Genomic DNA, 27,865 nt, shown 5'->3' on the forward strand with positions numbered 1-27,865 from the left:
GGAGTGTTGGGGGGCACTTTAAGACTGGGCTCACCGTGGGGAGCTCCAAGTCCTAATAACCCCAGGAGTGGATTGGATTCTCTACTAAGCACCTGACCCTGTGCTTGGTGCTTTAAGTGAGTCATCTCCTTAATGTTCACTTGATCGCCGAGGGAGATTACACTCACAGAAGAGTCACGTCGTATCCTTTCAGTCACATTGTCCCCCATTGGCAGATGAGGAAACTGAGGCCCAAAGACTCCAGAGAGCCTGCCCCGAGGTCACCAGTGCGGTCCGGATGTCTCCAAAGGTTCTCTCACTTTGAATTGAGAAACAGTGTCTCCAGGGAAAAGGGGGAGGCGGGTGGTGGGGAAGTCGGCGATGAGCAGGGGGTGGGGCTGAGCGGGGAGCCCCTGCTACTGCCGCCCTCACGCGTCTCGGTCCCTCCCCCGCCGCAGGCCCTTCCTCGTGCTGCCGCCGCTGATGGAGTGGATCCGGGTGGCCGTGGCGCACGCCGGCCACCGCCGCAGCTTCTCCATGGACAGCGACGACGTCCGCCAGGCCGCCCGGCTGCTGCTGCCCGGCGTGGACTGCGAGCCGCGCCAGCTCAGGTAGGGCGGCAGGCGGGAGATCCCGGGGCGGCGGGACTCTGGGAGGGCGCCCTTCCTCTCACACCCAGCCCCCGTCCCCGGTGCAGGGAGCGCGGCCGCACAGCGCCGGGGCTTCGGGCTGGTTTGCGCCCTGGGCGGTGTGCGCGGGCAGCCTCGCTGTCACGAAGATCGAGGCTCCTCTGGTTTAGGAGGAGACGCAGGCTTGACAATAAGCAGGTCCCTCGAGTTGCAGGGACGCAGGAGGACTGGGAGCAAGGCTATGTGGGAATGCTCCTGATTCTTCGAATACAAGATATCCGTGTGCCTTGATCTTGATTCTAGGCATATTCTTTCTATTCCGTTCTCTCTCCCTCTCTTCCTTCCCTCTCCTCTCCTTCCCTCTCCCCCTCCCTCCCTCGTCTTCCCTCTCTCCCTCTCTCTACTAGAAGTAAATTATTGTCTCCCTATAGTTTTCCAACTAAACCCTGCAGAGTAGAATTTCTGGTTGGGTCTGAGAGCGCCTGTGCTTTTTCACTTGCGTGGAATGAACTGGCTCTCCCTCCATTTCTCACCCCTGCATCCAGGTCTCTACTGCATCAAGGCGGGAATTATTCATGGACCACTCAGGGACCCCATGCAGGGGTGGGGAGAGACTCACTTTTATCCAAAGTGAAAAAATTGAAACCACTCAGTTGAGTTAAAACCTGGCTGTAAATGCAGACAATACAGAAACTCAGACATAGGTGTGTGTGCACGAGTGTGTGTGCTTTCCCAACTCCCAGGCCTGTTGTCTAGGTGTCATGGACACCATTTTCAAATCCCCATTGCCCACCAGGTGAGTGTAGCCTGTCATGTGTCCAGGCTTCAGAGATTTCCACCCTTCCAAGGTCTGATTGGAAGTCTGCAAAGAAGGGGAGGGTTTGCAGAAAACAGCATAGCCCACTGAAGGCTCATAAATGCCCCACCACCCAGGGACATGCAGGGCCCTGATGGAAGTCAGCAAGCATTTACTGAAAGCTTGCCACAAAATGAGCACCGTCATAACTTCTTTCCACAGACTAATTAATAATGAATGAAGTGGGTATTATTATTGTGCCCACTTTACAGACAAGGAGACTGAGGCACAGATAGATTAAGTAACATGCCTAAGGTTACAAGATTTGTAAGTGGTGGAGCCAGAATGTGAATTCAGGCAGCCCATACCCCCAGACCCCATAGTTCTAACCCCTGATTTGTACTCTCCTCAGGAGGTTTCTGTCTAGAGAGAATCTATCGGTGCCACCATCCCTTACATTTTGTCACCTGGGATAACCACAGGTCTCAGGGAGAGAGACACAGGAGCAGCCATTTACTGAGCATCCGCTGTGTGGTGGATATTAATTGCAACAGGAGATTTGCATTCATTACTCTGATCCCTGAAGCAGCCTCCTGAGGGTAGTGTAAACTTCCCATTTTACAGACTGGGGAGTTGTTGTTGGGACAGCTTATAGTGTAGATGTCAAGGAGGCGATCCTCGTGACTCTTGCTCCGAAGTCCATCCTGTGCCCACAAGACTCTCCTGCCTTCTGTTCGTGGGTGTGGCACCCCCCTACCTGCAGGCTCACTCCTGCTGCCGCTGCGCACAGTCCCCAGCTCTGGGCAGGGATGACCTTGAGATTCCAGCTCTCCTCCTTGAAGCAAACCTGAGGCCGCTGGTTGGCAGGGAAAGTAGGATACTTCCTTAACTTTGCTGATAAAGTACTTCTTGTTTGTCATGCTCTCAGGAAACCTCACACCCTAAAGGGTAGACACCTGGGCTCCTGAGTCTGGTTGCCTGAGTCCACATTCCACCAACGTGACTAATTAGCTGTGCAACCTTGGGCAAGCTTGTTAACCTCTCTGGACCTTCATTTCCCCACCTGTAACATGGACATAATAATAGCAGCCCCTTCAGATATTGGTGCAAGCACAAAGCAGGATCACAAACATAAAGGACCACACTGACAGTGCCTAAAAGGAAGTAAGTACTCATGACACGGTCGTTTTTAGTGAGCATTATAAGTCTCTTGGAGAAGGCGATGGCACCCCACTGTAGTACTCTTGCCTGGAAAATCCCATGGACAGAGGAGCCTGGTGTGCTGCAGTCCATGGGGTCGAGAAGAGTCGGACATGACTGAGCAACTTCCCTTTCACTTTCACTTTTCACTTTAATGCATTGGAGAAGGAAATGGCAACCCACTCCAGTGTTCTTGCCTGGAGAATCCCAGGGACGGGGGAGCCTGGTGGGCTGCCATCTATGGGGTTGCACAGAGTCGGAGCAGCAGCAGGAGCAAAAGTCTCTACTATTGCTGTAGTAATAATGGAGGTTCATATCTAAGTATTGCTTTATCTTAAGACTTTCTCATGTGAACCTCAAAACAAACACTCTTGTTAACTGGGAAAATAGTGCTTCCCTGTTTTACAGAGAAAGATATCAAGGCCCAAAAAGATTAGGTAACTCTTCTAACAACACACAGATGTTAAGTGACGGAGTTAGAAGTCGAACATCAAACCCAGACGCCCAGAGATATAACCAACTTTTCTGGCCCCTGCCCTGGATCTGGAGTCAGCCTGCTTGGAGGATGCTGATCACCTTCCAGATGCTTCTTTTCCTTTCCTAAATCCATAGACTGAACATGAACTCAGAGGACCACTGTCATCTGTAGGCCCCTCCCCCAGCACAGAGCTTTCACTGCACAGTCTAGTGACCAGGTGTGTGCTGTTCTGACAGTTGCACCAAGGATTTCAATTTCAGGGTTTGTTCAGTCTGACGCATCAGCCCTGCCATTCAGGACGTGAGTGTGATCACCTGCCAGGCCACGATGCACACAGTGAGCAGGGAAACAAAGGAAGCCAGTTCACCTGCATCTCTAAGCTATTTTTAGGCATTTACCTCTCAGTTCTTGACTCATTTGTACACAGGATGATGATTTCTGTCTAGGAAATATGCTAATTGGTTGTTCCAGCTAAATTTTCCTCACATTTGGAAATCATTTTCAAAAAGAAAACTAAAATATAGTACTTAGTTTAGATTTTTCCTAAATAATAAATGTAAGATAAGTAGAGATAATAAATGTAGGCTAAATGATATGATCAGCCAGTTGTTTTTGTTTTTGTTTTTTGAGTATCTATTTTTCAGTCTGGGCAATATATAGATACATCTATACATATATTTTCCAGTCACATTTAGTGTGATGTGAAGTAGGAATTATTGTCTCCAGTTTTCAAGAGATTGGGTCAAAGAAGTTTTGTTCATTTAGAGAGCCAACGATAGGTACTGGACACCTGCCTTGCACTGTCTTCACAGTGTGCCATCCCAAACAAATTCCACAAGGCAGACTTTATTGTCCCATTTTACAGATAGGAACACTGAGGCTAGTTGCAGTCATGGGACTTGTCCTAAATCACACAGCTACTGTAAGGCAGATGAGATGTAAGATGAAGGACTTTGCAAGTTGATTTGTCTCTCTGCTGTCCCAGACGTCCATCTTCGAAGCTGCTAGGCAGGCTCCTAGTTCTGAATCATTTGGAGCTTAACATACTGCTATAAGTAATCAGTCTTAGAAACAGTGTGGGTAGTTTGGTATTCTAACCCACGCGGGAACTTAGGACGTGGTGTTGGCAGCTGGAGTGTCAGTGACTATTAGAACATATAATTACCTACTAGCCGACCAACGTTTCCTGGTGGGAGGCAGCCTGGACATCAGCCGGGACAGAGCAAGCGGAGTCAAGGATTCCCAGGTCTGACGCTAGTGCTGCATTGATTTTCACAGTGACCTTGGTCAGTCCTATGGGAGGTCTCCTTTTGTCTTTATTCTGCTACAGTAAAGCCTCACCATGGCAATCGAGTTTATACCAGAGGAACACCATTTAATGCGGCTGCAGGTTGTAAACGGACAAGGGTGACCCATTTATTCTTCCTTAATTAAACTATCAGATCATCTTTCTTTCCTTTTTCCTGTCCTTTGGGAAATGGGAGGGAAGTAAGAATAAAGGAAAGAACAAATAAATAATACCTCCCGGCAGCATTTTATTAGGCTTTGTACATTTTCCTATTAATAATTGGTCTTGAAACATTTCAGAAACACGAACAGTAAATGCTGCTGTTTTCCCCGCATTTGTAAGAGGCAGTTCTGCTCTAGAGTGAGGCTGTGTTAAAATAATGGTAGGAAAGGGTGTTCTCAAATCCTTTCTTAGCTGATAAATGACACTGACCAACAGCAGTTGGAGGTTGTGGGAACCATGAGCTCCCTCCAGGAAATGGCTCATATTTTTTGCAAGTGTTTCTTAAATCCAAACCAGACTTTGAGCTGTCCAGAAGGGGTGAGTTTGGGGATGGTAAGATGCTAAGAGTACCAGACTAGGACATTACAAAATAGGGACGGTGAGGCTAGTTGTGGTTACAGAGCTTGTCTAAGGTCACACATTGTGTTCTTCCCTTTGCTCTTCTGTTACATTTTTCAAGCTCCTAAGGCCAATCCCCACGCTAGATGCTCTCGTCTGGATCTGCTGCTTTCTAACAGGTCACCTTGGGCAGGTCACTCTGCCCATCTCACAGGACCAGGTTCATCCACTATAAAGATGAGGGTGACGACTGCTTCGTGGGATGGGGAACTTCACTAAGAGGTCACATATGAATTTAACAAATTTTGCCACTGCTTGGTCCGCCCCTCCTAGCACTTCCTAGGTCTCTTGGGCACACTTTGAGGTTAATTTGTTGTTCATTGTTCAGTCACCAAGCCATGGCTGACTCCCTGCTACCCCATGAACTGCAGCACACCAGGCCTCCCTGTTCCTCACCATCTCTTGAAGTTTGCCCAAGGTTAATAGGTTTTGTTATTTGTCTAGTTTAGGTCAAACTAGGTTCTAAGACAAAGACTGTGCCCTGAGGCACACGAACTGAAATTCTATTGCCTCTTACACAGCCGGAAGTTCGGTTTCGTTTACCAGACACATATGGGGTGCTGATGGCCCACCAGAACCTGGGTGGGATCCAGGGACATCAAGTCAGGGAAAACCCAGCTGCTGCCCATCACACAGGAAGCAGGCCTGGTGCTTCTGGAGCTGCTGGTCCTTGTTCCCACAGCTTCTGTGGCCCTTTAAGAAAAGGATCACCCGGTTGAGGGGAATTCTGGCCCTTAGTGTCAGAAGGAAAGATGCTCTCCACCCACTCCTTCCCCAGTCTATGGAGCCACGTCTTTTCTGGGCTCAGAGGAGACTTCAGTGCTGCTGGGGAGATGCCTACAATGAGCAATGGCAAACAGATCAGCAAGATAATCTCACAGAGTCTCAATACGAAGAAAGTGAAGTAGAGGGTGGGGGAGAGAGGCACTGAGGAGAGAGGGATGGAGCACCTCAGGACCTGAGAGGGGGGGACAGCCTCAGGCTCCTGCTGTCCAGGAATACTTGGTATCCTGGCCAGGGACTTCTGGAGAAAACTTTGGGGGTGGGACACCTAGAGCCGCATCTGTGCCAGCCATTTCCCTCGGTCAAGTCCGCGTGGGCCCCTGAATTCAGACCTGGGTCTCCCTGTTCTCTCCATCAGGTCACCTGCAGAGGCCGAGCACTTGGGCCCTGCACGTGCCTCTGTGGGGCCCTGGAAGGCTCCCCAGCCTCTCAGAGTGGGAACTGCTCTCTCCTCCCTTATCCCCTTGAGTGCCCTTGTCCTTGCCACTCCTCGGCCTCTTCAGCTGGGCTGAGTGCAGGCACGGGATGCCAGCTCCTTCACCTCCAGCGGATGTGAAACTGCCCCCTGGGCCCAGAGAAGACCCTGTGGGAGCTGCTGCCACTCCCACCTGACGTCAGTGCATCAGTGCCTCCTGCAAGATGGGAAGCCGCCCTCTGCCTGCTCCCGGGAGGGGCGCTTTGGGGCTCGACTGTCCTCCCCTTTCGGTGTCAGGGAGGAGCCACAGAGCAGGTCCGGGAGCAGAGTTGGTGAGGCGCCCTGCACTCGGCAGGCCCAAACCAGCCCCCACTGTGTGCCTGGCTTACTGTGAGTTAGACTGGAAGTGGGTGGGCAACGAGGTCAAGGAGTTATGGAAAAATCTGGCCAATGCTCTACTATAAGATAGTAAAGATCTAGGTCTGAGAGCTTGAAACGCAAGAGGTACCATTTGATGTGAATCCTGAGAATAAACAGATTTGCTAGGTAGAGAAGGTGAAGCTACGAGAGGAAGGGAGAGGGCAGTAGAAAAAATAAGTCCACACAGAGGGAACCACATATACAAAGGCCAAGGCGGGAATGAGTGTTGGAGGAAACATAAGGAATTGAAACTAAGAACACAGGTTCAACCAGCAGTGCTCTGAGCACCTCCTGTAGGTCAGACCCTGGACCAGATGTTGGATACCACAGAGAAATCTTGGCTAAACTCAGCCCAGGGAGGGTCTTTTATGCCACACCAAAGAATTTTGACACTATTTTATGGGAGGCAGGAGCCATCCCAGATGGTTAGGGACAGGAGTGACAGCAGAGTTGTGTTTTAGAGAGAGGGGCTGGTGGCAGGAGAGAGGGGCTGAGGCAGCAAGGGCCTGGAGTGAAGACACTCTTACAGGGATCCAGGCCAGAGGTGCTGACAGCTGGGCTGATGCAGAAGCAGCCAGTGTGGAGAGATGGGGAAAGATGCTAGAGAAGATGAAACCTGGGGACACATGTAGGGGGTGAGGGACTGAGCACTGTTAGAAATGGCCCTGGTGTGCTGTGGAGAGAGGGGCCTGGGGTTAGTGTGGGTACCAAGTTCCAGTTTGGAAGATGAAAGAGTTCTGAAGGTGGTTGGTAGTGGTGGTTGCATGACGATGTGAATTACTTAATGCCACAGAACTGTACACTTAAAAGGTTAAAAACAGGGACTTCCGTGACGGTCCAGTGGTTAAGACTCTGCATTTCTGGTGCAAGGGGTACAGGTTCGATCACTGGTTGGGGAACTAAGATCCCACATACTGTGTGGCATGAAAAAAACTTTTTGTTTAATATTAGAATTGTCAGTTTTCCTGTTACATATACTTATTACAATTTTTTAAGTTAGTCCTGATGGGTTATCAAGTGAAAAAGACCATAGAGAATAGTGTATGAGGTGTCGCCCTTGTGTGAAATACATAACTGAGCATTTTATATATCCATGTTTAGATTGTCTCTGGAAGAGTATGCATGAAACCGGTAATCAGCCAAGGAGGGGAATTAGAAAACTGGGTATATTCATTTTCTCGGAGAAGGCAATGGCACCCCACTCCAGTACTCTTGCCTGGAAAATCCCATGGACAGAGGAGCCTGGTAGGCTGCAGTCCCTGAAGTCGCAGAGTCGGACACGACTGAGCGACTTCACTTTCACTTTTCACTTTCATGCACTGGAGAAGGAAACAGCAACCCACTCCAGTGTGCTTGCCTGGAGAATCCCATGGACAGAGAAGCCTGGTGGGCTATAGTCCATGGGGTCACAAGGACATGACTTACTGACTAAACAACAACAATGACCTCATCTAACTTGACTGTATCTGCAAAGACTCTGTTTCTAAATAAAGTTACCTTCACTTCATAGTTGTGGGTTAGAGTGCTTAGGACTTCAGCATATCTCTTGGGGGTGGGGGGAGACCTAATTCAGCCCATTATATGGGCGAGCCAGCAATGGGAGGGAAATTTACTCCACTGTTGTATGTGGTAGCATGTGCATATGATAACTCTTTCCCCTCCAAAAACTTTTACATTAGAGTTTGACTCAGGTTTCTGGGGATTGTGTAGCAAAGGATGCTATTAAAAAATACAGGACACAGACAATGTCAGAGAAGTAACAGTGGGTTCAATTTCAAAAATGTTGAGTGCCAGATGCTGCCCACTTGGCTGTCCATGGAAATGAGAGAGTCTGTGTCAGGCTCCTCCATCAGAGGAAGCTTGCCAGAGAATTAAGTGCTCATGTTGTCATCTAATTAGAGAAGGAGCCAAGCAGAGTGGCTAGGAGTGCAGGCCTGTAGCCGGACTGCCTGGGTTCAAATCCTGACTTGACTACTTACTCTCTGTGTGACCTTAGGCAAGTTATGCACTTCTCTGGGCTTCAATTTCTGTATCTATAAGTTAGGAACCATAATATTCCCACTCTTTATCAGAAGAATTAAGTAAAATGATATAATCAAACCATTTAACACCATCTAGGAAGTAAATTGGGCTTCCCTGGTGGCTCAGCAGTAAAGAATCTGCCTGCAATGCAGGAGACTTGAGAGACATGGTTCAATTCCTGGATCTGGAAGAGTCCTTGGAGAAGGAAATGGCAACCCACTCCAGTATTCTTGCTGGGAAAATCCCATGGACAGAGGAGCCCGGTGGGTTACAGTCCATAGAGTCACAACCAGTCAGACATGGCTGAGCGACTGAACACACACACAGCAGGTAAATCATGTGGCACACTCGTGTTACAGAAGATGCACATTAAAGATTAGTGAACATCCTTGCTCCCCCACTGGGGACCAAGGAGGTCAGCTCCTCCCGATTATCGAAAGCAATAGCCTCAACTTCCTCTAAGAGAGACGAGGAATAAATATCTTGAAGCGATGTGCTAGTGTGCCAACAAGGGATGTGGTGTGTAGCCCAGGCTGAAGGCAGGTGTGTCTTGACCCTTCTTCTCTGGTGGCTCAGTACCCCCCCCCACCAGGTGCAGGAAGAAAATTGATTGGAGCTGACTCACCTGGGGGCCACTGTTCCCACCTCAGTGATTTCCGAGTTCCTCGGGATACTCAGGTTTTATAGTTTCTCTGAAGTGTGGGATTTTTGAAGACCATCATTGGATGGTATCCTGGAACTTTGACCAAAGTGGTTGATTGCCCATTACCAGCTGTATTTGCAACCTTAGATGAAATCACTAGCAGGAAACGACAACAGAAAGGAAGACGTATAGACAACAGACATGGCCCTTCATTGATGGGGTCTTGTCCCAAGTGGGCAGAGGTTAGGGAAGGGGGGAATAGAATACTCCAGAAGAAAGAGTCATAGCTCAGCATTTATCTCAAAGAGTAGCTTCTTTCTCTCTTTAGGGCTGGGCCAGAAATCTGTTTCCTTGATTGAGGGGCCTGCCACAGAACATGGCACATAATTCAGTTCAGTTCAGTCGCTCAGTCGTGTCCGACTTTTTGCGACCCCATGAGTTGCAGCATGCCATTGGAGCCCAGTAAATACTTGTTGAATGAATGAATGATACAAAAGGCTGTTACCAAGTGTGTTGCTGATACTAGGTGTGACAGACAAGACTTTTCCTATCTAATTCAGACGCAAAATGGCTTCACCATGGAGACAGTGGTAGGCAGGTGAGGTTCAGGCAGGGAACTCAGAAGAAAGGTCTGAACCGAGATGCTTTTGGGAGGCACACTGGCAGGCTGGTGGCCACTGAAGTCCTGGGTGGGCCTGAAGCCCAGGAAAAGGACCAATGAGGAGGCGTCATCACGAGACAGAAGGCGAGGGCTCCCAGGTCTGAGAAAAGCCTGAAGAAAGTGAGGTAGCAGATGTAGGAAACTGAGATGGGGAGGGGTTGCCAGCATCCGAGGCTATCCACAGGCAGAGAAGATGCAGGGCGAAAGGAGGCGCCTTGGCTTGGCAGTGCGGGAGACGCCAGTGCCCGTAGCAGCAGTCTCAACAGCCCAGCGTGGGCAGAAACCAGATTGCACCAGCAGACAGTTTGCCAACACTTGGAATTTGTTCTGAGCTTCCAAAGTGTTGAAAGTAAAACAAACACATTTGGTGCTTACAAGAAGGCAGAAAACTAAATCTTAAATGGTATGTGGGGCTCACTTCCAACTGGGGCTTCAAATTCAGTCCGGAAGTTTGAGAGTATGTAGTTTGCCACATGGGATTTGACTTCCTGGGAACAGGGGGGTTTTTGGGGGGGAGGGGGTCCCCTCTTGAGTCTGTTAAATTTCTGTCCAAGATATTTATTTTCTCATCTGCAAGCAAACCTCCCAAACTCTAGGTGAAAATGTTAGTTACACAGAAGTGTTAGCTCCCCTTAGCAATGAGCCAGCTAACCAGTACTTACCATACAGCCATATCCTTATACAAAGTCCTTCATATGAGGTCATGACAATGGTGCTCTGGGTAACGATGAAGGAGCAGGTCCCATCCTTCAGAAAGTTTGTAGTCAACCCAGTGATTAGAGCATATGTGCCGTTTTTTCCAAAGTGAACTTGTCTTTTACAAGCTCATGAAATCACCCTATGACAGATGAAGAACCACAAGCCTGGGTGATCTCCACAGCCTTTTCTAGCTCTGTGGGTTATTCAGTTTTGTGGTCTGATGTTGCGTGTGTAAATGGTGTGACACTTTTCCCTGTGCGGGAAACTGAGGTGTGCAGAGGGTAAAAGAATGAGCGGAGCTTCAGCTCACATCTCCTGTATTGCACAGGATAACAGAAGGAACGATCGTGAGTTATAGGCCAGACACTGTCCTGGGTGCTTCTCACATTGGTCAGTCTCCCCTGTCTGCATGCAAGACTTTATTTTCCTCTTCACACCTGAGGAAACTGGGGCTCCAGGAGGCTGGGAACTCTGGCTACCGTCACATGTAAAAAGAGCCTCATCTTGGATTAGAACCAGGCCTGTCTGACTCTAAAGCCCAAGTTCTCTCCACTAAAATAGCAATTTCAAAAACAAATATCATATATTAATGCATGTATGTGGAATCTAAAAAAATGGTACAGATGATCTTCTTTGCAAAACAGAAATAGAGACACAGACATAGAGAACAAATGTATGGACACCAAGAGAGGAAGGGAGGGTGGGATGAACTGGGAGACTGAGGTTGACATATATACACTATTGATATTAGTTATAAAATAGATAACAAATAAGAACCCACTGTAGAGCTCAGGGAACTCTATTCAGTGCTCTGTGGTGACCTAAATGGGAAGGAAATCCGAAAAAGGGGAGATATATGTATACATTTAGCTGATTCACTTTGCTATACAACAGAAACTAATACAACATTGTAAGGCAACTATATTCCCATAAAAATTAATCTGTAAGGTAACTTCAGTCAAAGAATCAGCATTGGGAAATGGGAAACAAACTTTTGAACGAGGCACACTGGTTCATCTTGGAAGGGTCAGCCTCCAGCCTTAGTTCTCTTTAGAAATGTTTATGCCTGTCAGTCTCTTGTGTCAATCTACACTGTCACATCATCCAAGGCCAAAGATCCCTGTGAAGAATTAGCATAAAAATAGCCCAAGAAATGTATGAAAAGAGGCTCAACCTGACTAGTAACCCTGGAAATGCAATCTGAAACCACACCCTACTATGTATTTCATTCCCTTTAGACTGGCAGACTTGAGAAAAGCTATAGCAGAACATGGACTCTTAAACAGCACCAGAGGGGACTCTGAATCCACTTTCAAGTAAACTTGAAAACACGTAATGCTACTCCTGGGTCTCTACCCTGGAGAAACTCTCCCCTATGTACAAAGATGCTCATAGATGCAGTGTTTGTAATAACAAAATACAGAAAAGAGAAAGGAACAAGCTTTCTGCTGGAGAACAGATGAATAAATGCTGCTATGTTCATTCACAGGAATGCCAACTAGCAAAGAAAATAAATAAACTAGAGCTACATGTTATTATGGAAATCTCAGAGACAATATTGGGCAAAAAAAGCAAGTTGAGGCAGGATTTGGGTTTAATGCTAACATTTACATAAAGCCTGCCAACATGCAAAATAGTCTACATATTAGTAGGAATTCATAAAATAGTAAAAGCGTATATATATAAAGCAAGATAGCTATGATAAATGTCAAATTCAGGGGAGGTGGTAATCTCAGGAGGGTAGAAGAGATGATGGAATCAAGATAGGTGTACAGAGGTCTTGGTATTTACAATGCTCTATTTTTTCATTTGGGTCGGGTGGTGGACATGTCGAGGTCGATGTACTACTATATATTTTATGTTTGCCTAAAATAACCCACTAACAGTAAAAATTACTTAGCCAGTGTTTGCAACAGCACCCTCGAAGGCTGGTCCTGGGATACTAATAAGTATTATTTTAAAATTTGAAGTGGTTCAATAAATTTGGAAGACACTGGATTAAATAAAATTTAACATTTTTTTTAAAATTCTGTCTTTAACATCCCATGTTTCTTGTCAATCCCCAAAAGAAGGTCATCCTATTAAATTATTTTACCATAGATCAGGACTCAGCAAGCTAGAGCTGCCTGCCACCTATTTTTGTATAAGAAGTTGTATTGGGAAATAGGCATGCCCATTTGTTTAGCATTGTTTATGACTGCTCTCACTACCAAGGCAGAGCTGAGTATTTGTGGCAGAGACCAAATGGCCCATGAAGCCTAAAATATTTACCCTTTGTCCCTTTACAGAAAAAAATGTGCAGATCTGGAGACTTACTTCCCTGGCAGTCTAGTGCTTTAAGACTCCATGCTTCCACTGCAGAGGGCGCAATTTTGATCCCTGGTCAGGGAACTAAGATCCTGTATGCCACATGGAGTGGCCAAAAAATAGAGAAAAAAAAATGTTTTCAGTGTGTGATCTGTTTATGGGATTGGTGTTACTAGGAATTAATTTGGGGATTGTAACAATATAACTTTGCCCTTTACATCTCAGAAATTGGTTCATTTATTTGTGAAATTTTTTATAAAGACTATCCATTCTTTCCAGAATTCCTTAGAAGGTGGTGTTCCATCTTTGATCTTCAGCACCGAGTGCTGCCAGCCACTATATATTAGCGGCACCCAGTGCTGCCAGCACCCAGCCACTATATATTAGTGCTTCATTGAATTGACTTAAATTAAAGGTCCATTTGTGGAATGGATTAATTAGGATATAGATTCATTAGCTGTAACATACATAGGAAATGCTTGTGGCTTGGATAAGATAGGAGCCTAACATTTTCCTCATCTAACAATCAAGGCTTGGGCAGTCTGGGATGTTATGGCAGCTCCAGGTCAGGGACCCAGGCACCCTCCCTCTTGTTGCTCTGTGATCCCTTAGGTGATACCTTTCTCCACATAGCCCAACATGGCTGACCACACCCACCAGGGCTATGGCTGTCGGGTGGGAAGAGGGAATGTAGGATAGGGCCTGCTCCAGGGAGTGCATACATCACTTCCTCTCACTCCCTATTGGTCAGCACTTAGCTGCAAGGGAATCTGGGAAATGTAGTCTTTATCTGGGCAGCCATGTACCCAGCTAAAAATTCAGGTTCTACAATTCATAAACAAGGTAAACGATTCTGGAGGACAGCAATGAATCTCTGCCCCCCCAAAAAAGATACATTAAAGGCTTGCCAAAATCAAGAGTGACTCCTTTCTGTAAGGAAAGGCCTTATTTTCAACTCTTAAGCTATGAGTGGGAGGAAGGCTCAAGAGGGAGTGGGTATATAAAGAATCTGCTTGCAATGCAGGAAACCTGGGTCTGATCCCTGGGTTGAGAAGATCCCCTGGAGAAGGGAATGGCAACCTGCTCCAGTATTCTTACCTGGAGAATTCCATGGACAGAGGAGCCTGGCGGACTACAGTCCATAGGGTGGCAAAGAGTCAGGATATGACTGAGCGGCTGACACGTTCACTTTTTTTTTTCATGGCTGATTCACAATTGTACAGCAGAAGCCAACACAGTATTGTAAAGCAATTACCCTCCAAATAATAGAATAAAGTAAGCCATGATGCCGGAGCAAGAGACATGTAACTACGGTTCATTATTTTCTACTCCAAGTAACATGACAACATGTTCAGATATGAACACACCAGTTTGGTTTACCTACACCTGGTGTTTGAGATGTCTTTTTTCACATATTTGAACAAACCTAGAATTTCTATTTTGGCAAAGTGGGTTTTGCCACTAACTGAGCATTTACTTCTAAGGAGGAGAAAGTTTTCAGGCCCCTTGCTATATCTCACAAGGCAGAAAAGATTGGCTGGGAGAAGGACATGGAATCACACTTTTGTTACATTATCCACGACAGGTTTAATGAGCTGGCTCTTTAAAGTACAGAGTACTTCAGTAGCAGTATTAAGCAGCAAGTGGGCACAACTTTTAGAAAAGATTTCTCTGAACTTTGCAAGCATTATATGTTCCATTTGCTGCAATCATATAATTTTTTTCTCAGAAAGGTGCACAGAGATCTCAGTGTGACTTACTTCAGCACAAAACAGTCTCAATTTGTTCATCTTTTTGCTACCCAAAAGAAAAGGGAAAACTTCTCATTGAGGGGACTTGAAGGCTCTGAAAAAGAATTTGGCTTTCTTGGAAAAATGTGTTGAGGAGGGGGCCTGGGGGCCTCTATCCAAGTGAGGCCTACAGTTCTCTGATTTGCCATTTCACGATTCATTTCTGAAGGCACCATTTTGTTGTCACGCTTAAAGAATCCTGTAATGAGAACTGCCTGATACATGAGATGATGCAAAAAAAAATTGTATTTCCCTCCACCAGGGTTTCTCCACCTCAGCACTGTTAACATCTTGGGCTGAATCACTGTTGCGGTGTCATCCTGTGTATTGTAGGATGTTCAGTGGCATCTTTCGCTTCTACTTGCTAGATGCCAGTAGCGCTTTCCTAGTGACAGTCAAAAATGTCTCCAGACATTGCCAGGTGTCCCCTGGGAGACAAAATCACTCTTTGTTTGCGATACCTGCAATACCTAAAGGTATCCATAGGAAGACTTGCTAAATGACCTTAGAAGACATGAATTCTGCTCCTAAATACATCTAGTGTGAAAGTGAAAGCATTAGTCATGTAGTCGTGTCTGACTCTGCAACCCCGTGGACCCCGCCAAGCTCCTCTGTCCATGGCATTTCCCAGGCAAGAATACTGGAGTGGGTTGCCATTCCCTTCTGCAAGCAATCTCCCTATGGCCCCTAGAAATTAGTGAAATCTCCTCAGGCTTCCAGTTTCCTTAGGAAGATAAGGTATTGAGCTGAGTGCTGTCCTTTAGCACTGACCTCCTGGGATTCTGCAAGTCAAAAGCTGTAACCTTGGCTCTAGAATTTGACTTGAAGGAAAGAACAATTTGGGGGGGGGGGGGGAGAATTTTCACTGAGGGACACAGCATGCATGCAGGCAAGAAAGAGGAGGGAAATGTGTGTATGGAGTGGGAACCAGGCCTTGTGGCTGGAACAGTGAGAAGGAAGAAATGATTGGGAGGTGGGGAACTTTCCAGAGGGGCAGCCGCAAGACAACCTTGAATTTGAAGCCTGTGATTAGGAATTTAGATTTCTTTGGTACCCAACCCAGGACTTGGCATCTAGTAGGTGCCCAGGCAGCATTTGAATAGAATCAAAAGAACATGGAAGGCCTTTGGTAGCACAGACAGGGGAGTATGGTGGTAAGAGCAGGGCTCCAGCAACAGCCTGCCTGGTTCATATCTTAGTTCTGCTTACTACTTTCAGGCTCTATGACCTGGGGCAATTTTCTTAGCCTCTCTGTGCTGCAGTTTCTTCTTCTGAGCAACAAAGATAAATTTTCTAGGGTTAAAGTAAGGATTAGATAAGTTCATATGTGTGAATGAGTATATTTGTGGATGTGTGCGTGCACATATATATGTGTGTATATGTATATAACGGGGTTTCCCTGGTGGCTAAATGGTAAAGAATCTGCCTGCAATGCAGAAGACTTGGGTTTGATCCCTGGGTCAGGAAGATCCCCTGGAAGAGGAAAGGGCAACCTGCTCCAGTATTCTTGCCTGAAAAATCCCATGGATCCCGGTGGGATGCCATCCATGGGATCACAAAGAGTCAGACATGACTGAGCACATACACACATATGCATGTAACAAAATATGTTTATTGAAAGCATATATATATATAATAAAATACATATATTAAAATTAGAATAATTCCTTGTACACAATAAGTACTATATGAGTTTGTTATTATTATTATATCACTATTATTATTTGAAAACCAATAAAATATTTTTAGTATGCCTGGCATACTGCTTGAAATATAATAGGTGATCAGAATGAATTAACCAAGATTTTGTAAAATATTGGCTTCTTCATACCCATCTATGATACTAGAATTTAGTCCATACCAACCTTCCCTAGTCCATAGTCCAAACTCAGACATCCCAGAACCAGGCAAGGAACACCAATAAGTGGACCCGACAGGAAGTGAGACAAGAACAAGGCATGTATATGCCCCACATCAAAGTTTTCCAGCTGTTTTCAAACCTTGTGCTGGTCAGCAACATGGGCGTTAAGAATACACTGACCTATAGTTTGCCCCTCTGCTCCTAGGCCTGGCATCTCTCCCTCCTTCCTAAAATTCCCTTCCAGGCAGAGACGGAGGGTGACTTTCCTTGTGGCTCTTTGAGAACCACTGGGCTGTTTTTGAATAAAAGTGTAAACTGGCAAATTCTTGGACTTGTTTCCTCCCAGGTTGGCCTCATCCAGCGCCCAGTAAGCTGGGAAACTAGAAGCATTTCTCTCCCAGGAGACCCTCTTGGCTGCAGTAATAAGTATTTGCATGAAATAAAAGCAAAAGCTGAGAATTAAACTGTCAGGATGGAGTCAGGGAGAAAAGCTGTTGCCCAGTAAGTAGTGGTATATGAGCACCAGAAAACACGTCAAAAACTCAAAGAATGTCCATGTTTGGAGGCACGCAAAAGCTTGACAAACTCAACACCCCCATTTTATACACAAGGAAACTGAAGCTATCAGTCGGGGCAAGGAAAGACCTGCTTTGGGACTGGAGGATTGTTCAGTTGGAGGATGGGGAAGGGGAACTGGGATTCCAGATGGCCTGATTAAATCCCTAGAAAGAGGACCTGCAATTATAACATAATAGTGTCGTATTAAGTATGCATCCCATGTATTGGGCAATTACGGTTGCACACTGTGCTGAGCGGTTCAAAAGTATCATCTCCTTTAATCCTCCTGGAAGATAGAGACAGTGAGTACTGTTGCTGTCACGCCTGCTTTGCAGACAATGTAACAGAGGCTGAGGGAGGTTAAGCTCTCCACCCCCGGTAGCAAGGAAGAAGCCAGACAGGGATGTGGAGTCTGGTGCTGGGTCCTGGGCTCCGCCTCCTGCGTTGTTGCAGAGGTTTGGTGTCAGACGCTCAGACTTGGGCCTCAGTTTCTTTGCCCGTATTACGGGAATAATAATAGCCACAGTTCCTTCAAGGAGAGAATCCTTTGAAGTGGTGGGTGCTGTACTTCTCGCAGCACCTGGTAGATAATGAGCATGCAGGAAGGGTAGCTTCTTTTTAATTATCACTGATGAGGAGGTCATGGTTGTGAGAACTGTGTAGGCCTTTGGGGGTACAGGTCCCAGGGTTATGGGGAGTCCCTTTGGAAACCCAGTGGTTGCCAGCTCATCACTAAGAACTGGGCAGTGTAAGGACCAACTCTGGATCCAGACTGCTTGAGTTCAAACCCTGACTCCTCCTTGTTAGCTGTGTGACAGTGAACAAGTTAACTAACCACTCTGTGCCTCATTTTCCTCATCTGTAAGACAGGTTCATGATAACAATAATGCCTTTCTCATAGGGTTTATCGAGGCTTCCCAGGTGGCTCAGACGGTCAAGAGTCTGCCTGCAATGCAGAAGACCCGGGTTCGATCCCTGGGTTGGGAAGATCCCCTGGAGAAGGAAATTGCAAGCCACTCCAGTATTCTTGCCTGGAAAATCCCATAGACGGAAGAACCTGGCAGTCCATGGGGTCACAAAGAGTCGGACATGACTAAGCAACTTCAATCATAGGGTTATCATGAGAGTTAAACAAGTGAATATTTGTTAAAAAAAAATTTATGATATGCCTGGCCCATGGTCGTTGCTTTCTAAGTCTTTGTTAGATGAGTAAAGCGTGTAATGTTAGTGTCCCTATTTTACTCAGAAGAAACACAAAGGAGATTAAGTCACTTGTGCAGCATTACCAGTGAGTGAGGGCAGAGCCAAGTGGTAAACCCAGGCAGTCTGTCTTCTGAGCCCACAGCCTAGGGAATTTAGCAGCGTTCCACTGGAGCTCAGGGAACCTGGAAGCTGCCGGTTACCTTCTAGCACCTGCGGGGTCCGGATTGGTCCTAGGGATGGAGGAGGTGAAGGGGTCTGGGAGCTTGGCTGGGTGGGCCCACCGCATCCTGAGAGGCTCTGCCTTTTCTTGCTATTGAACTGTTCCAGAAATTCTGCTTTTATCAAATGTGACTCCCATCCCTCCTCCCTCCCCAGCCGCTGTCATCACTTCCAGTTTGCTTGCAGAAGCACACAGGACAGGAATGGCAGCCCTTCTTGGGGCAGGTTTCCCCACTAGGAAAAGGGCTGCCTTTATTCTGGTAGAGTTTGTTAGATACAGTGTCTAATGTGAGGCCTTAAGAAGTGCCATTCCTAAAATGTTCTTTAGTCTCCATGTCTGTGAATCTGCTTCTTTGAAATATAGTGTGTTTTCTATAGTCTGCACCTCGCTTTGTGATTTGTAATAATGATTATGAGATCTCTCACATTTAATGAGTGCTGTGTGCTAAGCTCTGTTCTCTTCCACACACTGTACATGGATTATCTCATTTAATCCCCACCCCAAGTCCTACATGGAATGTATTATTACTAAAAGCTCATTTTACAGATGAGAAAACTGAACAACACAGAGGTTAAATAACTTGCCCCATGATCAAGTAGCTGCTAAATAGTAGACCTGGGAAAAACCAGAGGTCATGCTCGGAACCTCTATGCTAGTGTTAAAACTAGTAAATGAATAAAATGTGTCTGAGGCTTCACCAGCTTGAATCTGTTAATTAGAGTGCATCAAGGGGAAAAAAAAAAAAAAGATATCAGCAGAATGTATCAGCTCTCGCCTCAATAACGCCTCCTTCCCAGAGGAAAAAAGGCAGTGCAATTAACTGCAGTCCTTAGGCCTACAAGCCTCCTGGAAAACATCTTTCTGAAGTCATGTTCCTGAAGTGGTGGGAAATACTGACCCAGTCTCTTGGGGCCAGGGCCCTTGAGAAATCAGAGAAATTGACCACCTTGGTAGCTGACCTCTTACTTAAACTGATCAGATTTGTATGGCATCACTGAAAGTCACTCAAAGGGAAAACCACAGGGTTGATTACCTTCTGGTAAAGCCCCAGGCGATTGGCTTAGTAGACTTCTACATAAATAAATCCTGCGCGTGGGCAGGCATGCACATTTACCCAGGTCACAGGGGGACCTGCTGGTCCTTCCAATCCCTCAGAGACTTTACAGAAAGAGTAAATGGAGCTCTGAGTTGTGTGTACAGGAATGCTGCAGGAATTAAGATTTTGCAGAGTTAAATTTTCTAACAAACCCAGTTGAACAGAGTCATGTTTTCATAGACCTTTATGGCAATTGTTTCTTGCCTGCTTCAGTTTGCCTTCCTGCATGGGCTAGCAGAATTCAGTAACCAAAACAATTACTTATTTTGCATGACCAAGGGATTCTTGATGAACAGGTGGTTCCTGGGGTCTGTTCTCAAGAACAAACTGTGGTTCATGTGTGGATCACCCATCAGTTAGTGCCATGAGGCTTCAGGCACTGTTGGGGATACAACAGATAACAGGATAGACGTGGTCCTGCCCTCAGGAAGCTGACCTGCTCATGGGGGCGGGGGGGTAGATAGTTAGGGAGTTTGTGATGGACAGGTACACACTGCTGTATTTAAAATGGATAACCAACAAGGACCTACTGTATAGTACAGGAAACTCTGCTCAATGTTATGTGGCAGCCCAGATGAGAGGGGAATTTGAGGGAGAATGGTGGTAGTGGTGGCGATTTAGTCTCTAAGTTGTGTCCAACTCTGAGACCCCATGGACTGTAGCTCACCAGGCTCCTCTGTCCATGAGATTTTCCAGGCAAGAATACTGGAGTGGGCTGCCATTTCCTTCTTCAGGGGATCTTCCCCAGCCTGAGTCTCCTGCATTGCAGGAGGATCCTTTACCAACTGAAGCACCAGGGAAGCCGTTGGGAAAGAACCGATATGTGTATATGTATGACTGGGTCCCTCTGCTGTCCACCTGAAACTATCACAACTTTATTAATCAGCTACTGTTGCTGTTGTTTAGTCACTGAATCATGTTCAACTCTTTTGCAACCCCATGGACTGTCACCCACCAGGCTCCTTTGTCCATGGAATTTCCCAGCAAGAATAGTGGAGTGGGTTGCCATTTCCTTCTCCAGGGCGTCTTCCTGAGCCAAGGATGGAACCTGTGTCTCCTGCACTGGCAGGTGGGTTTTCTTAGCCCTAAGCCACCAGGAAAGTCCATAGCATCTATTCTTCATTATAAAATAAAAAGTTTTTTTTTTAAGTGTGCCAGGGACTCTTCTGGTGGTCCAGTGGTTAAGACTCCACCTTCTAATGCAGGGGGCATGGGTTTGATCTCTGGTCAGAAGATCCCACATGCCGCACGGGGTGGCCAAAAAAAATTAATTTAAAAAGTGTGCCCCCCCCAAAAAAAAGCTTATTAAAAAGTGAAAAAATGAATCAATAAAATAGTCAGAGGCTTTGAAAGGTGCTAACAAGGAGACAGATGAAACTGGCCTGGAGCTGAGGTGTGTAACTATAGGAGAGAAATTTACCTTCCTTTAGATGGTCAGTGAAGATGTCCTTTGGACAGGACATCCAAGCTCACACTTGAGGAGCAAGAAGGATCCAGGCCTGCAAAGAGCCAGAGGAAGGGCATTCTAGCAAGAGGGAACTACGCAAGTAATGTCCTCGAGCTGGGAAGGACCTTGGCCAGTTGAAGGGACAGAAGAGAGAGACGAGTTGCTAGTGAGAGTGAAGGCAGAAAGGGAGTGTTGGAGAGCAGGTCAGGTCCAGTACCCCACAGCCTGGCAGGCTGTGCATGGGGAGCTGGAGTCTATTCTCAGTACATGAGAAGGCACTGAAAGATGTTAAGCGGAGGCAGAACATGGTCCTTTCAACATTTTTAAATTAATTTTTTGGCCTCACCCTGCAGCTTGTGGGATCTTAGTTCCCTAACCAGGGATTGAACCCGTGCCCTTGGCAATGAAAGTGCCAGAATCCTAACCACTGGCCCTCCAAGGAATTGCCCCATAGATGTTTTAAGCTCACTCTCAACTTGTGTGAGAGACTGGTTCAGATAAAGAGAAGAATGAAAGTGCTTTTGTGTGTGTGTGACAAATTAAATCACATGGACAACTTTTACTGAGATATTTCAAAAGACAACTTTCCAATACATAAAAACCTAAATAACTGTCCCTTTCCTGTCCTGCCATGCTAATGACCCAAGCCAAAACTCTGTCATATTCTGAGCCTGAAAGATAAATTCTTATGTCTATGCTTGTGCTCAACAGTCCTTGTTTGTCAGCAACTGTCTAGAATATCACAGACCTGAGGTTTAAAAATATGCCCAGACCTGAAAAGACTCTGTCTTACAAGCACTTTCATAGAACTGAAGTTACGACCTCTAAGCAAGAGATGCTGGTGTTTAGAACCCGGGTATGAGAGGTGGAGGTGGAGGGAAATGAGCGGATTTGGGGTCTGAGATTTGAGTGGCAGCATTAACAGCTGATGGAATGGATATGGGAATGAGAGGAGGTTCTAGCCAGAGCGCCGGGGTAGGCAATGGTGCCTTTTATGGATGTGGGATGACAGGAGGACGAGGATGGAGAGTGGGTGTGGACAGATGTTCATACAGAGTTCCATTTGGGACATGCTCAGTTTGAGGGTCTGAGAGCCATTGAAGCTATTTGGTCCAGTAGGCAGTTGTATGTGTGAGCGTGCCAGCATGACAGAGAAGTGCCAGCAACGGGCTGAGGGCTCAGATCAGCCTGGTCAACTCCCGACTTGTCACTTACCAACTCTATGACTTGGGCGATTTCCCCATCTCTGGAACAGGGCCCCCAAAAGCACCTACATTGTCGTGCTGGTTCTGTGAGTTAATACGTGGAAAGAGCTCAGATTTCAATAGTAAGTATTCGGTAAATGTTGGCTCCTTGTAATAACAATTCTCATCATCATCTTAGCGACAGTAATTTTCTTGCCATTTCTCTCTTTCTAATTAAAATCAAGGACCTCTGTAGCTGGTAAACACTTCTAATGTTCCTGGAATGATTACTTTACCAGTCTGGGAGCTCCATGAACATGGGGTGGTGTCTGTGTCTTTCCATAAGCTCCCCTCCTGGTGCCCACTCACAGGACGCACCTCAGTAACCTTCATCCAGTCATGTGGAATTTAGCTTGATTCCAAAAAAAAAAAAGATGCTTATTTAAGAGAGGCAATCAGGCACTGAGGAGAGCAGAAGGGCCTCAGATACAGACAGGAGAGAAAATTGCAAATTCAGTGATGGTGACAATTCACAGCATCTTTGCTCTCCAAGATTTCAAAAAGCAACCTCTTCCAGAGTTATACAGTGGTCTGTTACAAGAAAGGTTTTCCTTACCGTTAGTCAGATCAGGTACCCTCTCCCTGAGATATGCGCACACATCCCCCTCGGGGCTCCAGACACCTCAGTATAGCACCTGCAGGCCCCACCTCTCCCTTTCTAGAAGCTTCTGTGATGTGTGCCCCAGGATCTAACCCTCTTCTCTCTGTCCTGTTCATTTTGCCCAAAGTGTCTGCCTTAACCAATGTGTGGGGAACATGTGCCCCTTAGATAAAGCCCACTGCCACACCAAGCATCACCCCTCCCTCTGTCTACACTTTGGTGGGGTCCATGATCTCACTTCCTATTCTTTTCAAGTCACGGCACGTGGCTCTACCCTTGCCCACATTTCATTTCAAAGTTCAATTTGCTCAGTATTTGCAAGAGTATTTTTATTTGCTGAATCTGGCCACGTTAGCTGTAAGAATCCCAGGTCCAAATTCCCATGAACTGGACTAAGACACCCTAGCACACAGCCCCATTCTGTGCCCTAGAATTTCTCATCATGGGTGCTGATGCCATCGCCTAAAGCCAGACTTGGCATCTTCAGCCCTCCCCCACCCACACCTGGGGAGCTCTCAGGCTTCCCTGGAAGGTCTTCTAACCTGGGTGGTCTTGGCTCCCCCACCTGCCGTGAAAAAGTCTTAATCTTGGAGTCCAGAGTCTGGGTCCAAGTCCAATACCTTTCTTAGTTCTTCCCAGGGCTCTCGTACAAATAGGCCCTTGGAGGCCTGGGGTGACGCCCAGTCCCTGAGGCCTGTGTGCAGACTAGACCCCAGGTCAATACCTAGCTTCCTTTCTCTGGACTCCATCTTCACTTCATCAGCTCCCTCTGGTGGCCAGAAGCAAACTCCTAGTGTCCTCTAAGAGCCCTACCATCACCTATACTGGGTTCCTATTTCAGGAGAGCCTTCCTCCAAGGTTCCTTTGCCAGCTGAAATGAGGGATAGATCAGGAACCCGGTGAATGGCCAAGGGCACACCCATCTCGCTCGATTCCTAGGACTCCCTCTGGAGTCCTCTTCATGCCCCAGGTTCTTTCCCCCAGGTCCTAGCCCTACTGAGAGGAGCCTTAGTGCCACAAACTCTCAGAACAATACTTCCTCTCATTTCCCCCAAGAATAAAAACGAAAGTTCCCTGGCAAACTTAACCATTCCTCTTGCGACAAAGTGGGTTAGTTAGAGGCAGGACTAGAACCAGGAATTCTGAACCCCTGGCTCCTTTCCTGAGTATCTGCCCCCAGAATATGAAGGGGTCCGTGCCAGTGCTGACTCCCGCTGATGCAGGGCATAGAATTCACCAGCCTCGGGACAAGGGCCATCATCTGAGAAATGGGTGCCTGCTCATACAGAAGACAAAATCCTCGTCCTCTGCTCCTCCCAGCCTGCACTCAGCCTCTGTCACTTCCTGCTTGAGCAGTGACTTCTTTCCATCCAGCTGGTTCTTTTAGCTCTAACACATCTCTCCACCTCCAGGGCCAGCTCCCCTCAAATTCATCCTCAACTATCTCCCAGAGTTGGCCTTCCAACCACATCACTCTCGTGCCTGCTTAGAAACCTTCAGTGGCTCTTAAGGATAGTCTTAGGATTAAGTAAAGTGCCCCTCCCTCAACTTCTGGCCCTCTGTCTGAAAGTTTATGCCTCAAAAACACTAAAACCTCCAGTTAGCTCCTGTAGCCCACCACATCTCATGTCCACACCTTTACTCAGACAAGCCCTGCACCAGGTTCTCCTACACTCTGTCCTTCTCTCTCCTTATTTAAGACACATCTCAGGGTGCCCCCCCCCCAGGAAGCCTTGCTGGATCCCCTCGGTTCTGTTTGGTGCACATTTCTGATCACCTGTCACTGCAGTTGCCACGAGGCACCCCCGTGACCAGGGCCTGTGCCCTCTGTCCTTCTGGACCTTGTGCACCTCTTGCAAACAGGCACTCAGTAAATGCTTGGTCATTTGATTTGAAAATTCACCATGAGAAAAAGGTGACATCCTTTACAAGTAGAATTTGTACCCCTTTCTTCAATCCCTGATTCTCCTCCCGACACTTCCCTAAGCTGGCTCCCTGTGCCTCACTGGCTCGATAACTTGCTGGTGCATATTGCCACTAGGACTCTTATTTCATCCGGCCATATCTCTGCCATGCTTCCACTTTGGAAGTAGAGACTCCAGGCCTTCTGTGTCCATTCAGCTAACATCTTTAACACCTCCACATACTGCGTGCTGTCTGGACTGGATGCAGAGACTTGTTAGACAGGGTCTCTGCCCTCAAAAGTCCCCAGCCTGGAGGAGAATTTAGACAAGGAAAGAGGCAAATAGTATGAGCTGTGGTGAGGGGACAGGGTGACACAGTAGGTGCCCAGGCCAGCTCTCCACAGACTGCCCTGGGCTCGCATCCCAGTTCCGCTGCTTGTTGGCTGTGTAGCCTTGGATGAGTCCCGTATCTGTGTCTGTTTCCCATGGTTAAAGGCGCGGGTGATGATAGTGCTTACCTAAGGCTGAGTGCAGGAGTAAACGAATTAACTCCTGTAAAGACTATACCAGAGAGCCTAGCCCAGAGTATACAATCAGTAAATATTAGCCATGATTATTTGTAGCTCAGTATGCTGTGGGAACGGAGGAGAGACAAGGCTAAGCATCAGTTACAAAGGAGGAAGGATCAAGAGATATCCGTATTCTAACTGGAGCCTGTGTGTGTGTGCTAAGTCACTTCAGTTGTGTCTGACTCTTTGCGACCCGTGCACTGTAGCCCACCAGGCTCTTCTGTCCATGGGTTTCTCCAAGCAAGAATACAGGAGTGAGTTGCCATGCCCTTATCCAGGAACTGGAGCCTAGAAACGAGCAAGTGACACGAACAGCAGATGGAAAGTCTCCTTGGTGCTTCCTAAGTCTGTGCTCTCCAAGGACCAGCCCCCGGTGAAGCCACTGCACCCACCTGACCGTCTCTTCCTTCCTTAGGGCCGACGACTGCTTTTGCGCTTCTCGGAAGCTGGATGCAGTGGCCATCGAAGCCAAGTTTAAGCAGGACCTGGGTTTCCGGATGCTGAACTGTGGGCGGACGGACCTGGTGAAGCAGGCAGTGTCTCTCCTGGGGCCCGATGGGATCAACACCATGAGCGAACAGGTATGGGCCCTCCCAATGTCTGAATAGCCACCCCACCTCCGCCATATGCCCCGCCCTAGGGCAAGAGGGAAACAGCAGGCACTGAATAGAGGCTCCCTCTACTGGTGATGAAGGGTGATTTTTGTTGTTGTTGTTATTGGGTTTTTTCCCTTAGTTCTTATTTTTTAAGTTTTTAAAATATCTTATAAAAGTATCCTTGTTCATCTTTATAGAAGTTTCACGTGATCATTGCAGCTGAAATGGAAAATAGAGAAAAATAGACTTATTCCAGAGAGGAAATAATGCCATCATCCAAATAACTATCATTTATATTTAGCATGTGTCCTTCAAGTCCTTTTTCCGGCATGGTTAAAATTAGTTCTCTGCCGGCCTCTTAGTGCATCATGGAACTAATCCAAGCAGATTTTCACCAAACTTTCAGGATATGTTTAAGATACACAGAAGTCATTCTGAAGGACCCTAGGAGACGCCTCAGAATTAGTCAGCCATCTCCCAAACCCCTAAAAGTGAGGTCCAGAGACCTTGTATGTCTATTGGGGAGATGTCCCCATGTGGGTGAAGATGTCATGTGTGGAGGAAACAAACAGCAGCTTTCAATGTTTGCCCCAGATGGGAAATCACAAGACAGATGGAGCTGTCTCTCACGTGAGCGGCTCATGCAGCAGGCTCCAGAGAAGCGATGTGAGCTAGCAGTTTTCCTGAGCAGCACCAGAGGAGCCCTAATACACACACACATTATTAAAAAAAAAAAAAAAAACAGGGATTTATTATATTTTTTCTTTTTTCAGTATTTTATATTAAAGATACTTTGTAATATCGTTACATGTTCTCTTTAAAATCACTTCAAATGGATACATTGGCTCAGATGGTAAAGAATCTGCCTGCAGTGTGGGCCAACTGGGTTCGATCCCTGGGTCAGGAAGCTCCTCTGGAGAAGAAAACGCCAATGCCCTCCAGTATTCTTGCCCGGAGAACTCCATGGACAGAGAAGCCTGGGGGGCTACAGTCCGTGGGGTCGCAAAGAGTCAGACGTGAATGAGCAGCTAACAAAGTGGTCATATTATTTGTTCAGTTAAACATGGTTCAGTTGTTGGATTGTTTGTAATGACTTAGAAATCAACAGTACTGAGAGAGACACACTCACTACTCAAGTCTTTGCTCAAATCTAATTATTTCATTAGAGAAATGTTTCGAAGTGGAAATAGTTGCTCAAATGCATCAATTTATCTTAAGGTCTTCAATCTCAAATTACTTCCTCAGAGGCTGTTTCCTTGTACACACTCTCCAACTATTTATGTGTACCCTGTTAATCTTTTACTTTCTTTTGCTTGTTTTTCATTAGAGCTTAATTGATTTTCTTCTTTATTTCAAAGCCCTCTTTACATATTAGGCATAGAACCCTTCGTGATAATGTGACACAAATGTCTCAGTTTATTGTTTACCTCTTAATTTTGTTTATGTTTTCAATCTTACATCCTCAATGCTGTCAAGACTTTCTTTTGTGGTTTCTTCCATTACTTTCATACCTTTCAGAAACAGACTCAGTTAGATGTCTTTTCTGGTTTTAATTTTTGTCTCTACATGTCTAATCAAACTGTAAATGATTTGGTATGAGATAAGGCTCTACCTTGAACATTTTCCCACATAGCTTTCTTCACAGCACTGTTTATTGAAAAATCCACCCCTTACTTCCTGTTGGTTATGGTACTTTGTAATAAGCAGGAATCATGGGCAGATATGGAATTCCTGAAAACCATTCCTCATTCGCTTGCCTTTTACTTGTAAATGATAACGTCATTTACAGATAGAGTGCTGGGGTCATATTCGGAGGCACCAATTTCATTTGACAC

At 46.5% G+C, this 27,865-nt stretch overlaps 1 protein-coding gene across 1 annotated transcript in view; it reads left to right on the forward strand.

The window, feature by feature from the left end:
* The window catches only part of ABTB3 (ankyrin repeat and BTB domain containing 3), a 319,847-nt gene that overhangs the window by 244,824 nt on the left and 47,158 nt on the right, over nucleotides 1–27,865 (forward strand). Inside the window, exons 4-5 of the mRNA XM_052640471.1 lie at nucleotides 438–590; nucleotides 25,850–26,015. Of these exons, the coding sequence (XP_052496431.1) occupies nucleotides 438–590; nucleotides 25,850–26,015 (319 nt within the window). The remainder of the gene's footprint in view (nucleotides 1–437; nucleotides 591–25,849; nucleotides 26,016–27,865) is intronic.

Source organism: Budorcas taxicolor, chromosome 5 (assembly GCF_023091745.1).
Source record: "Budorcas taxicolor isolate Tak-1 chromosome 5, Takin1.1, whole genome shotgun sequence".
NCBI lineage: Eukaryota > Metazoa > Chordata > Mammalia > Artiodactyla > Bovidae > Budorcas > Budorcas taxicolor.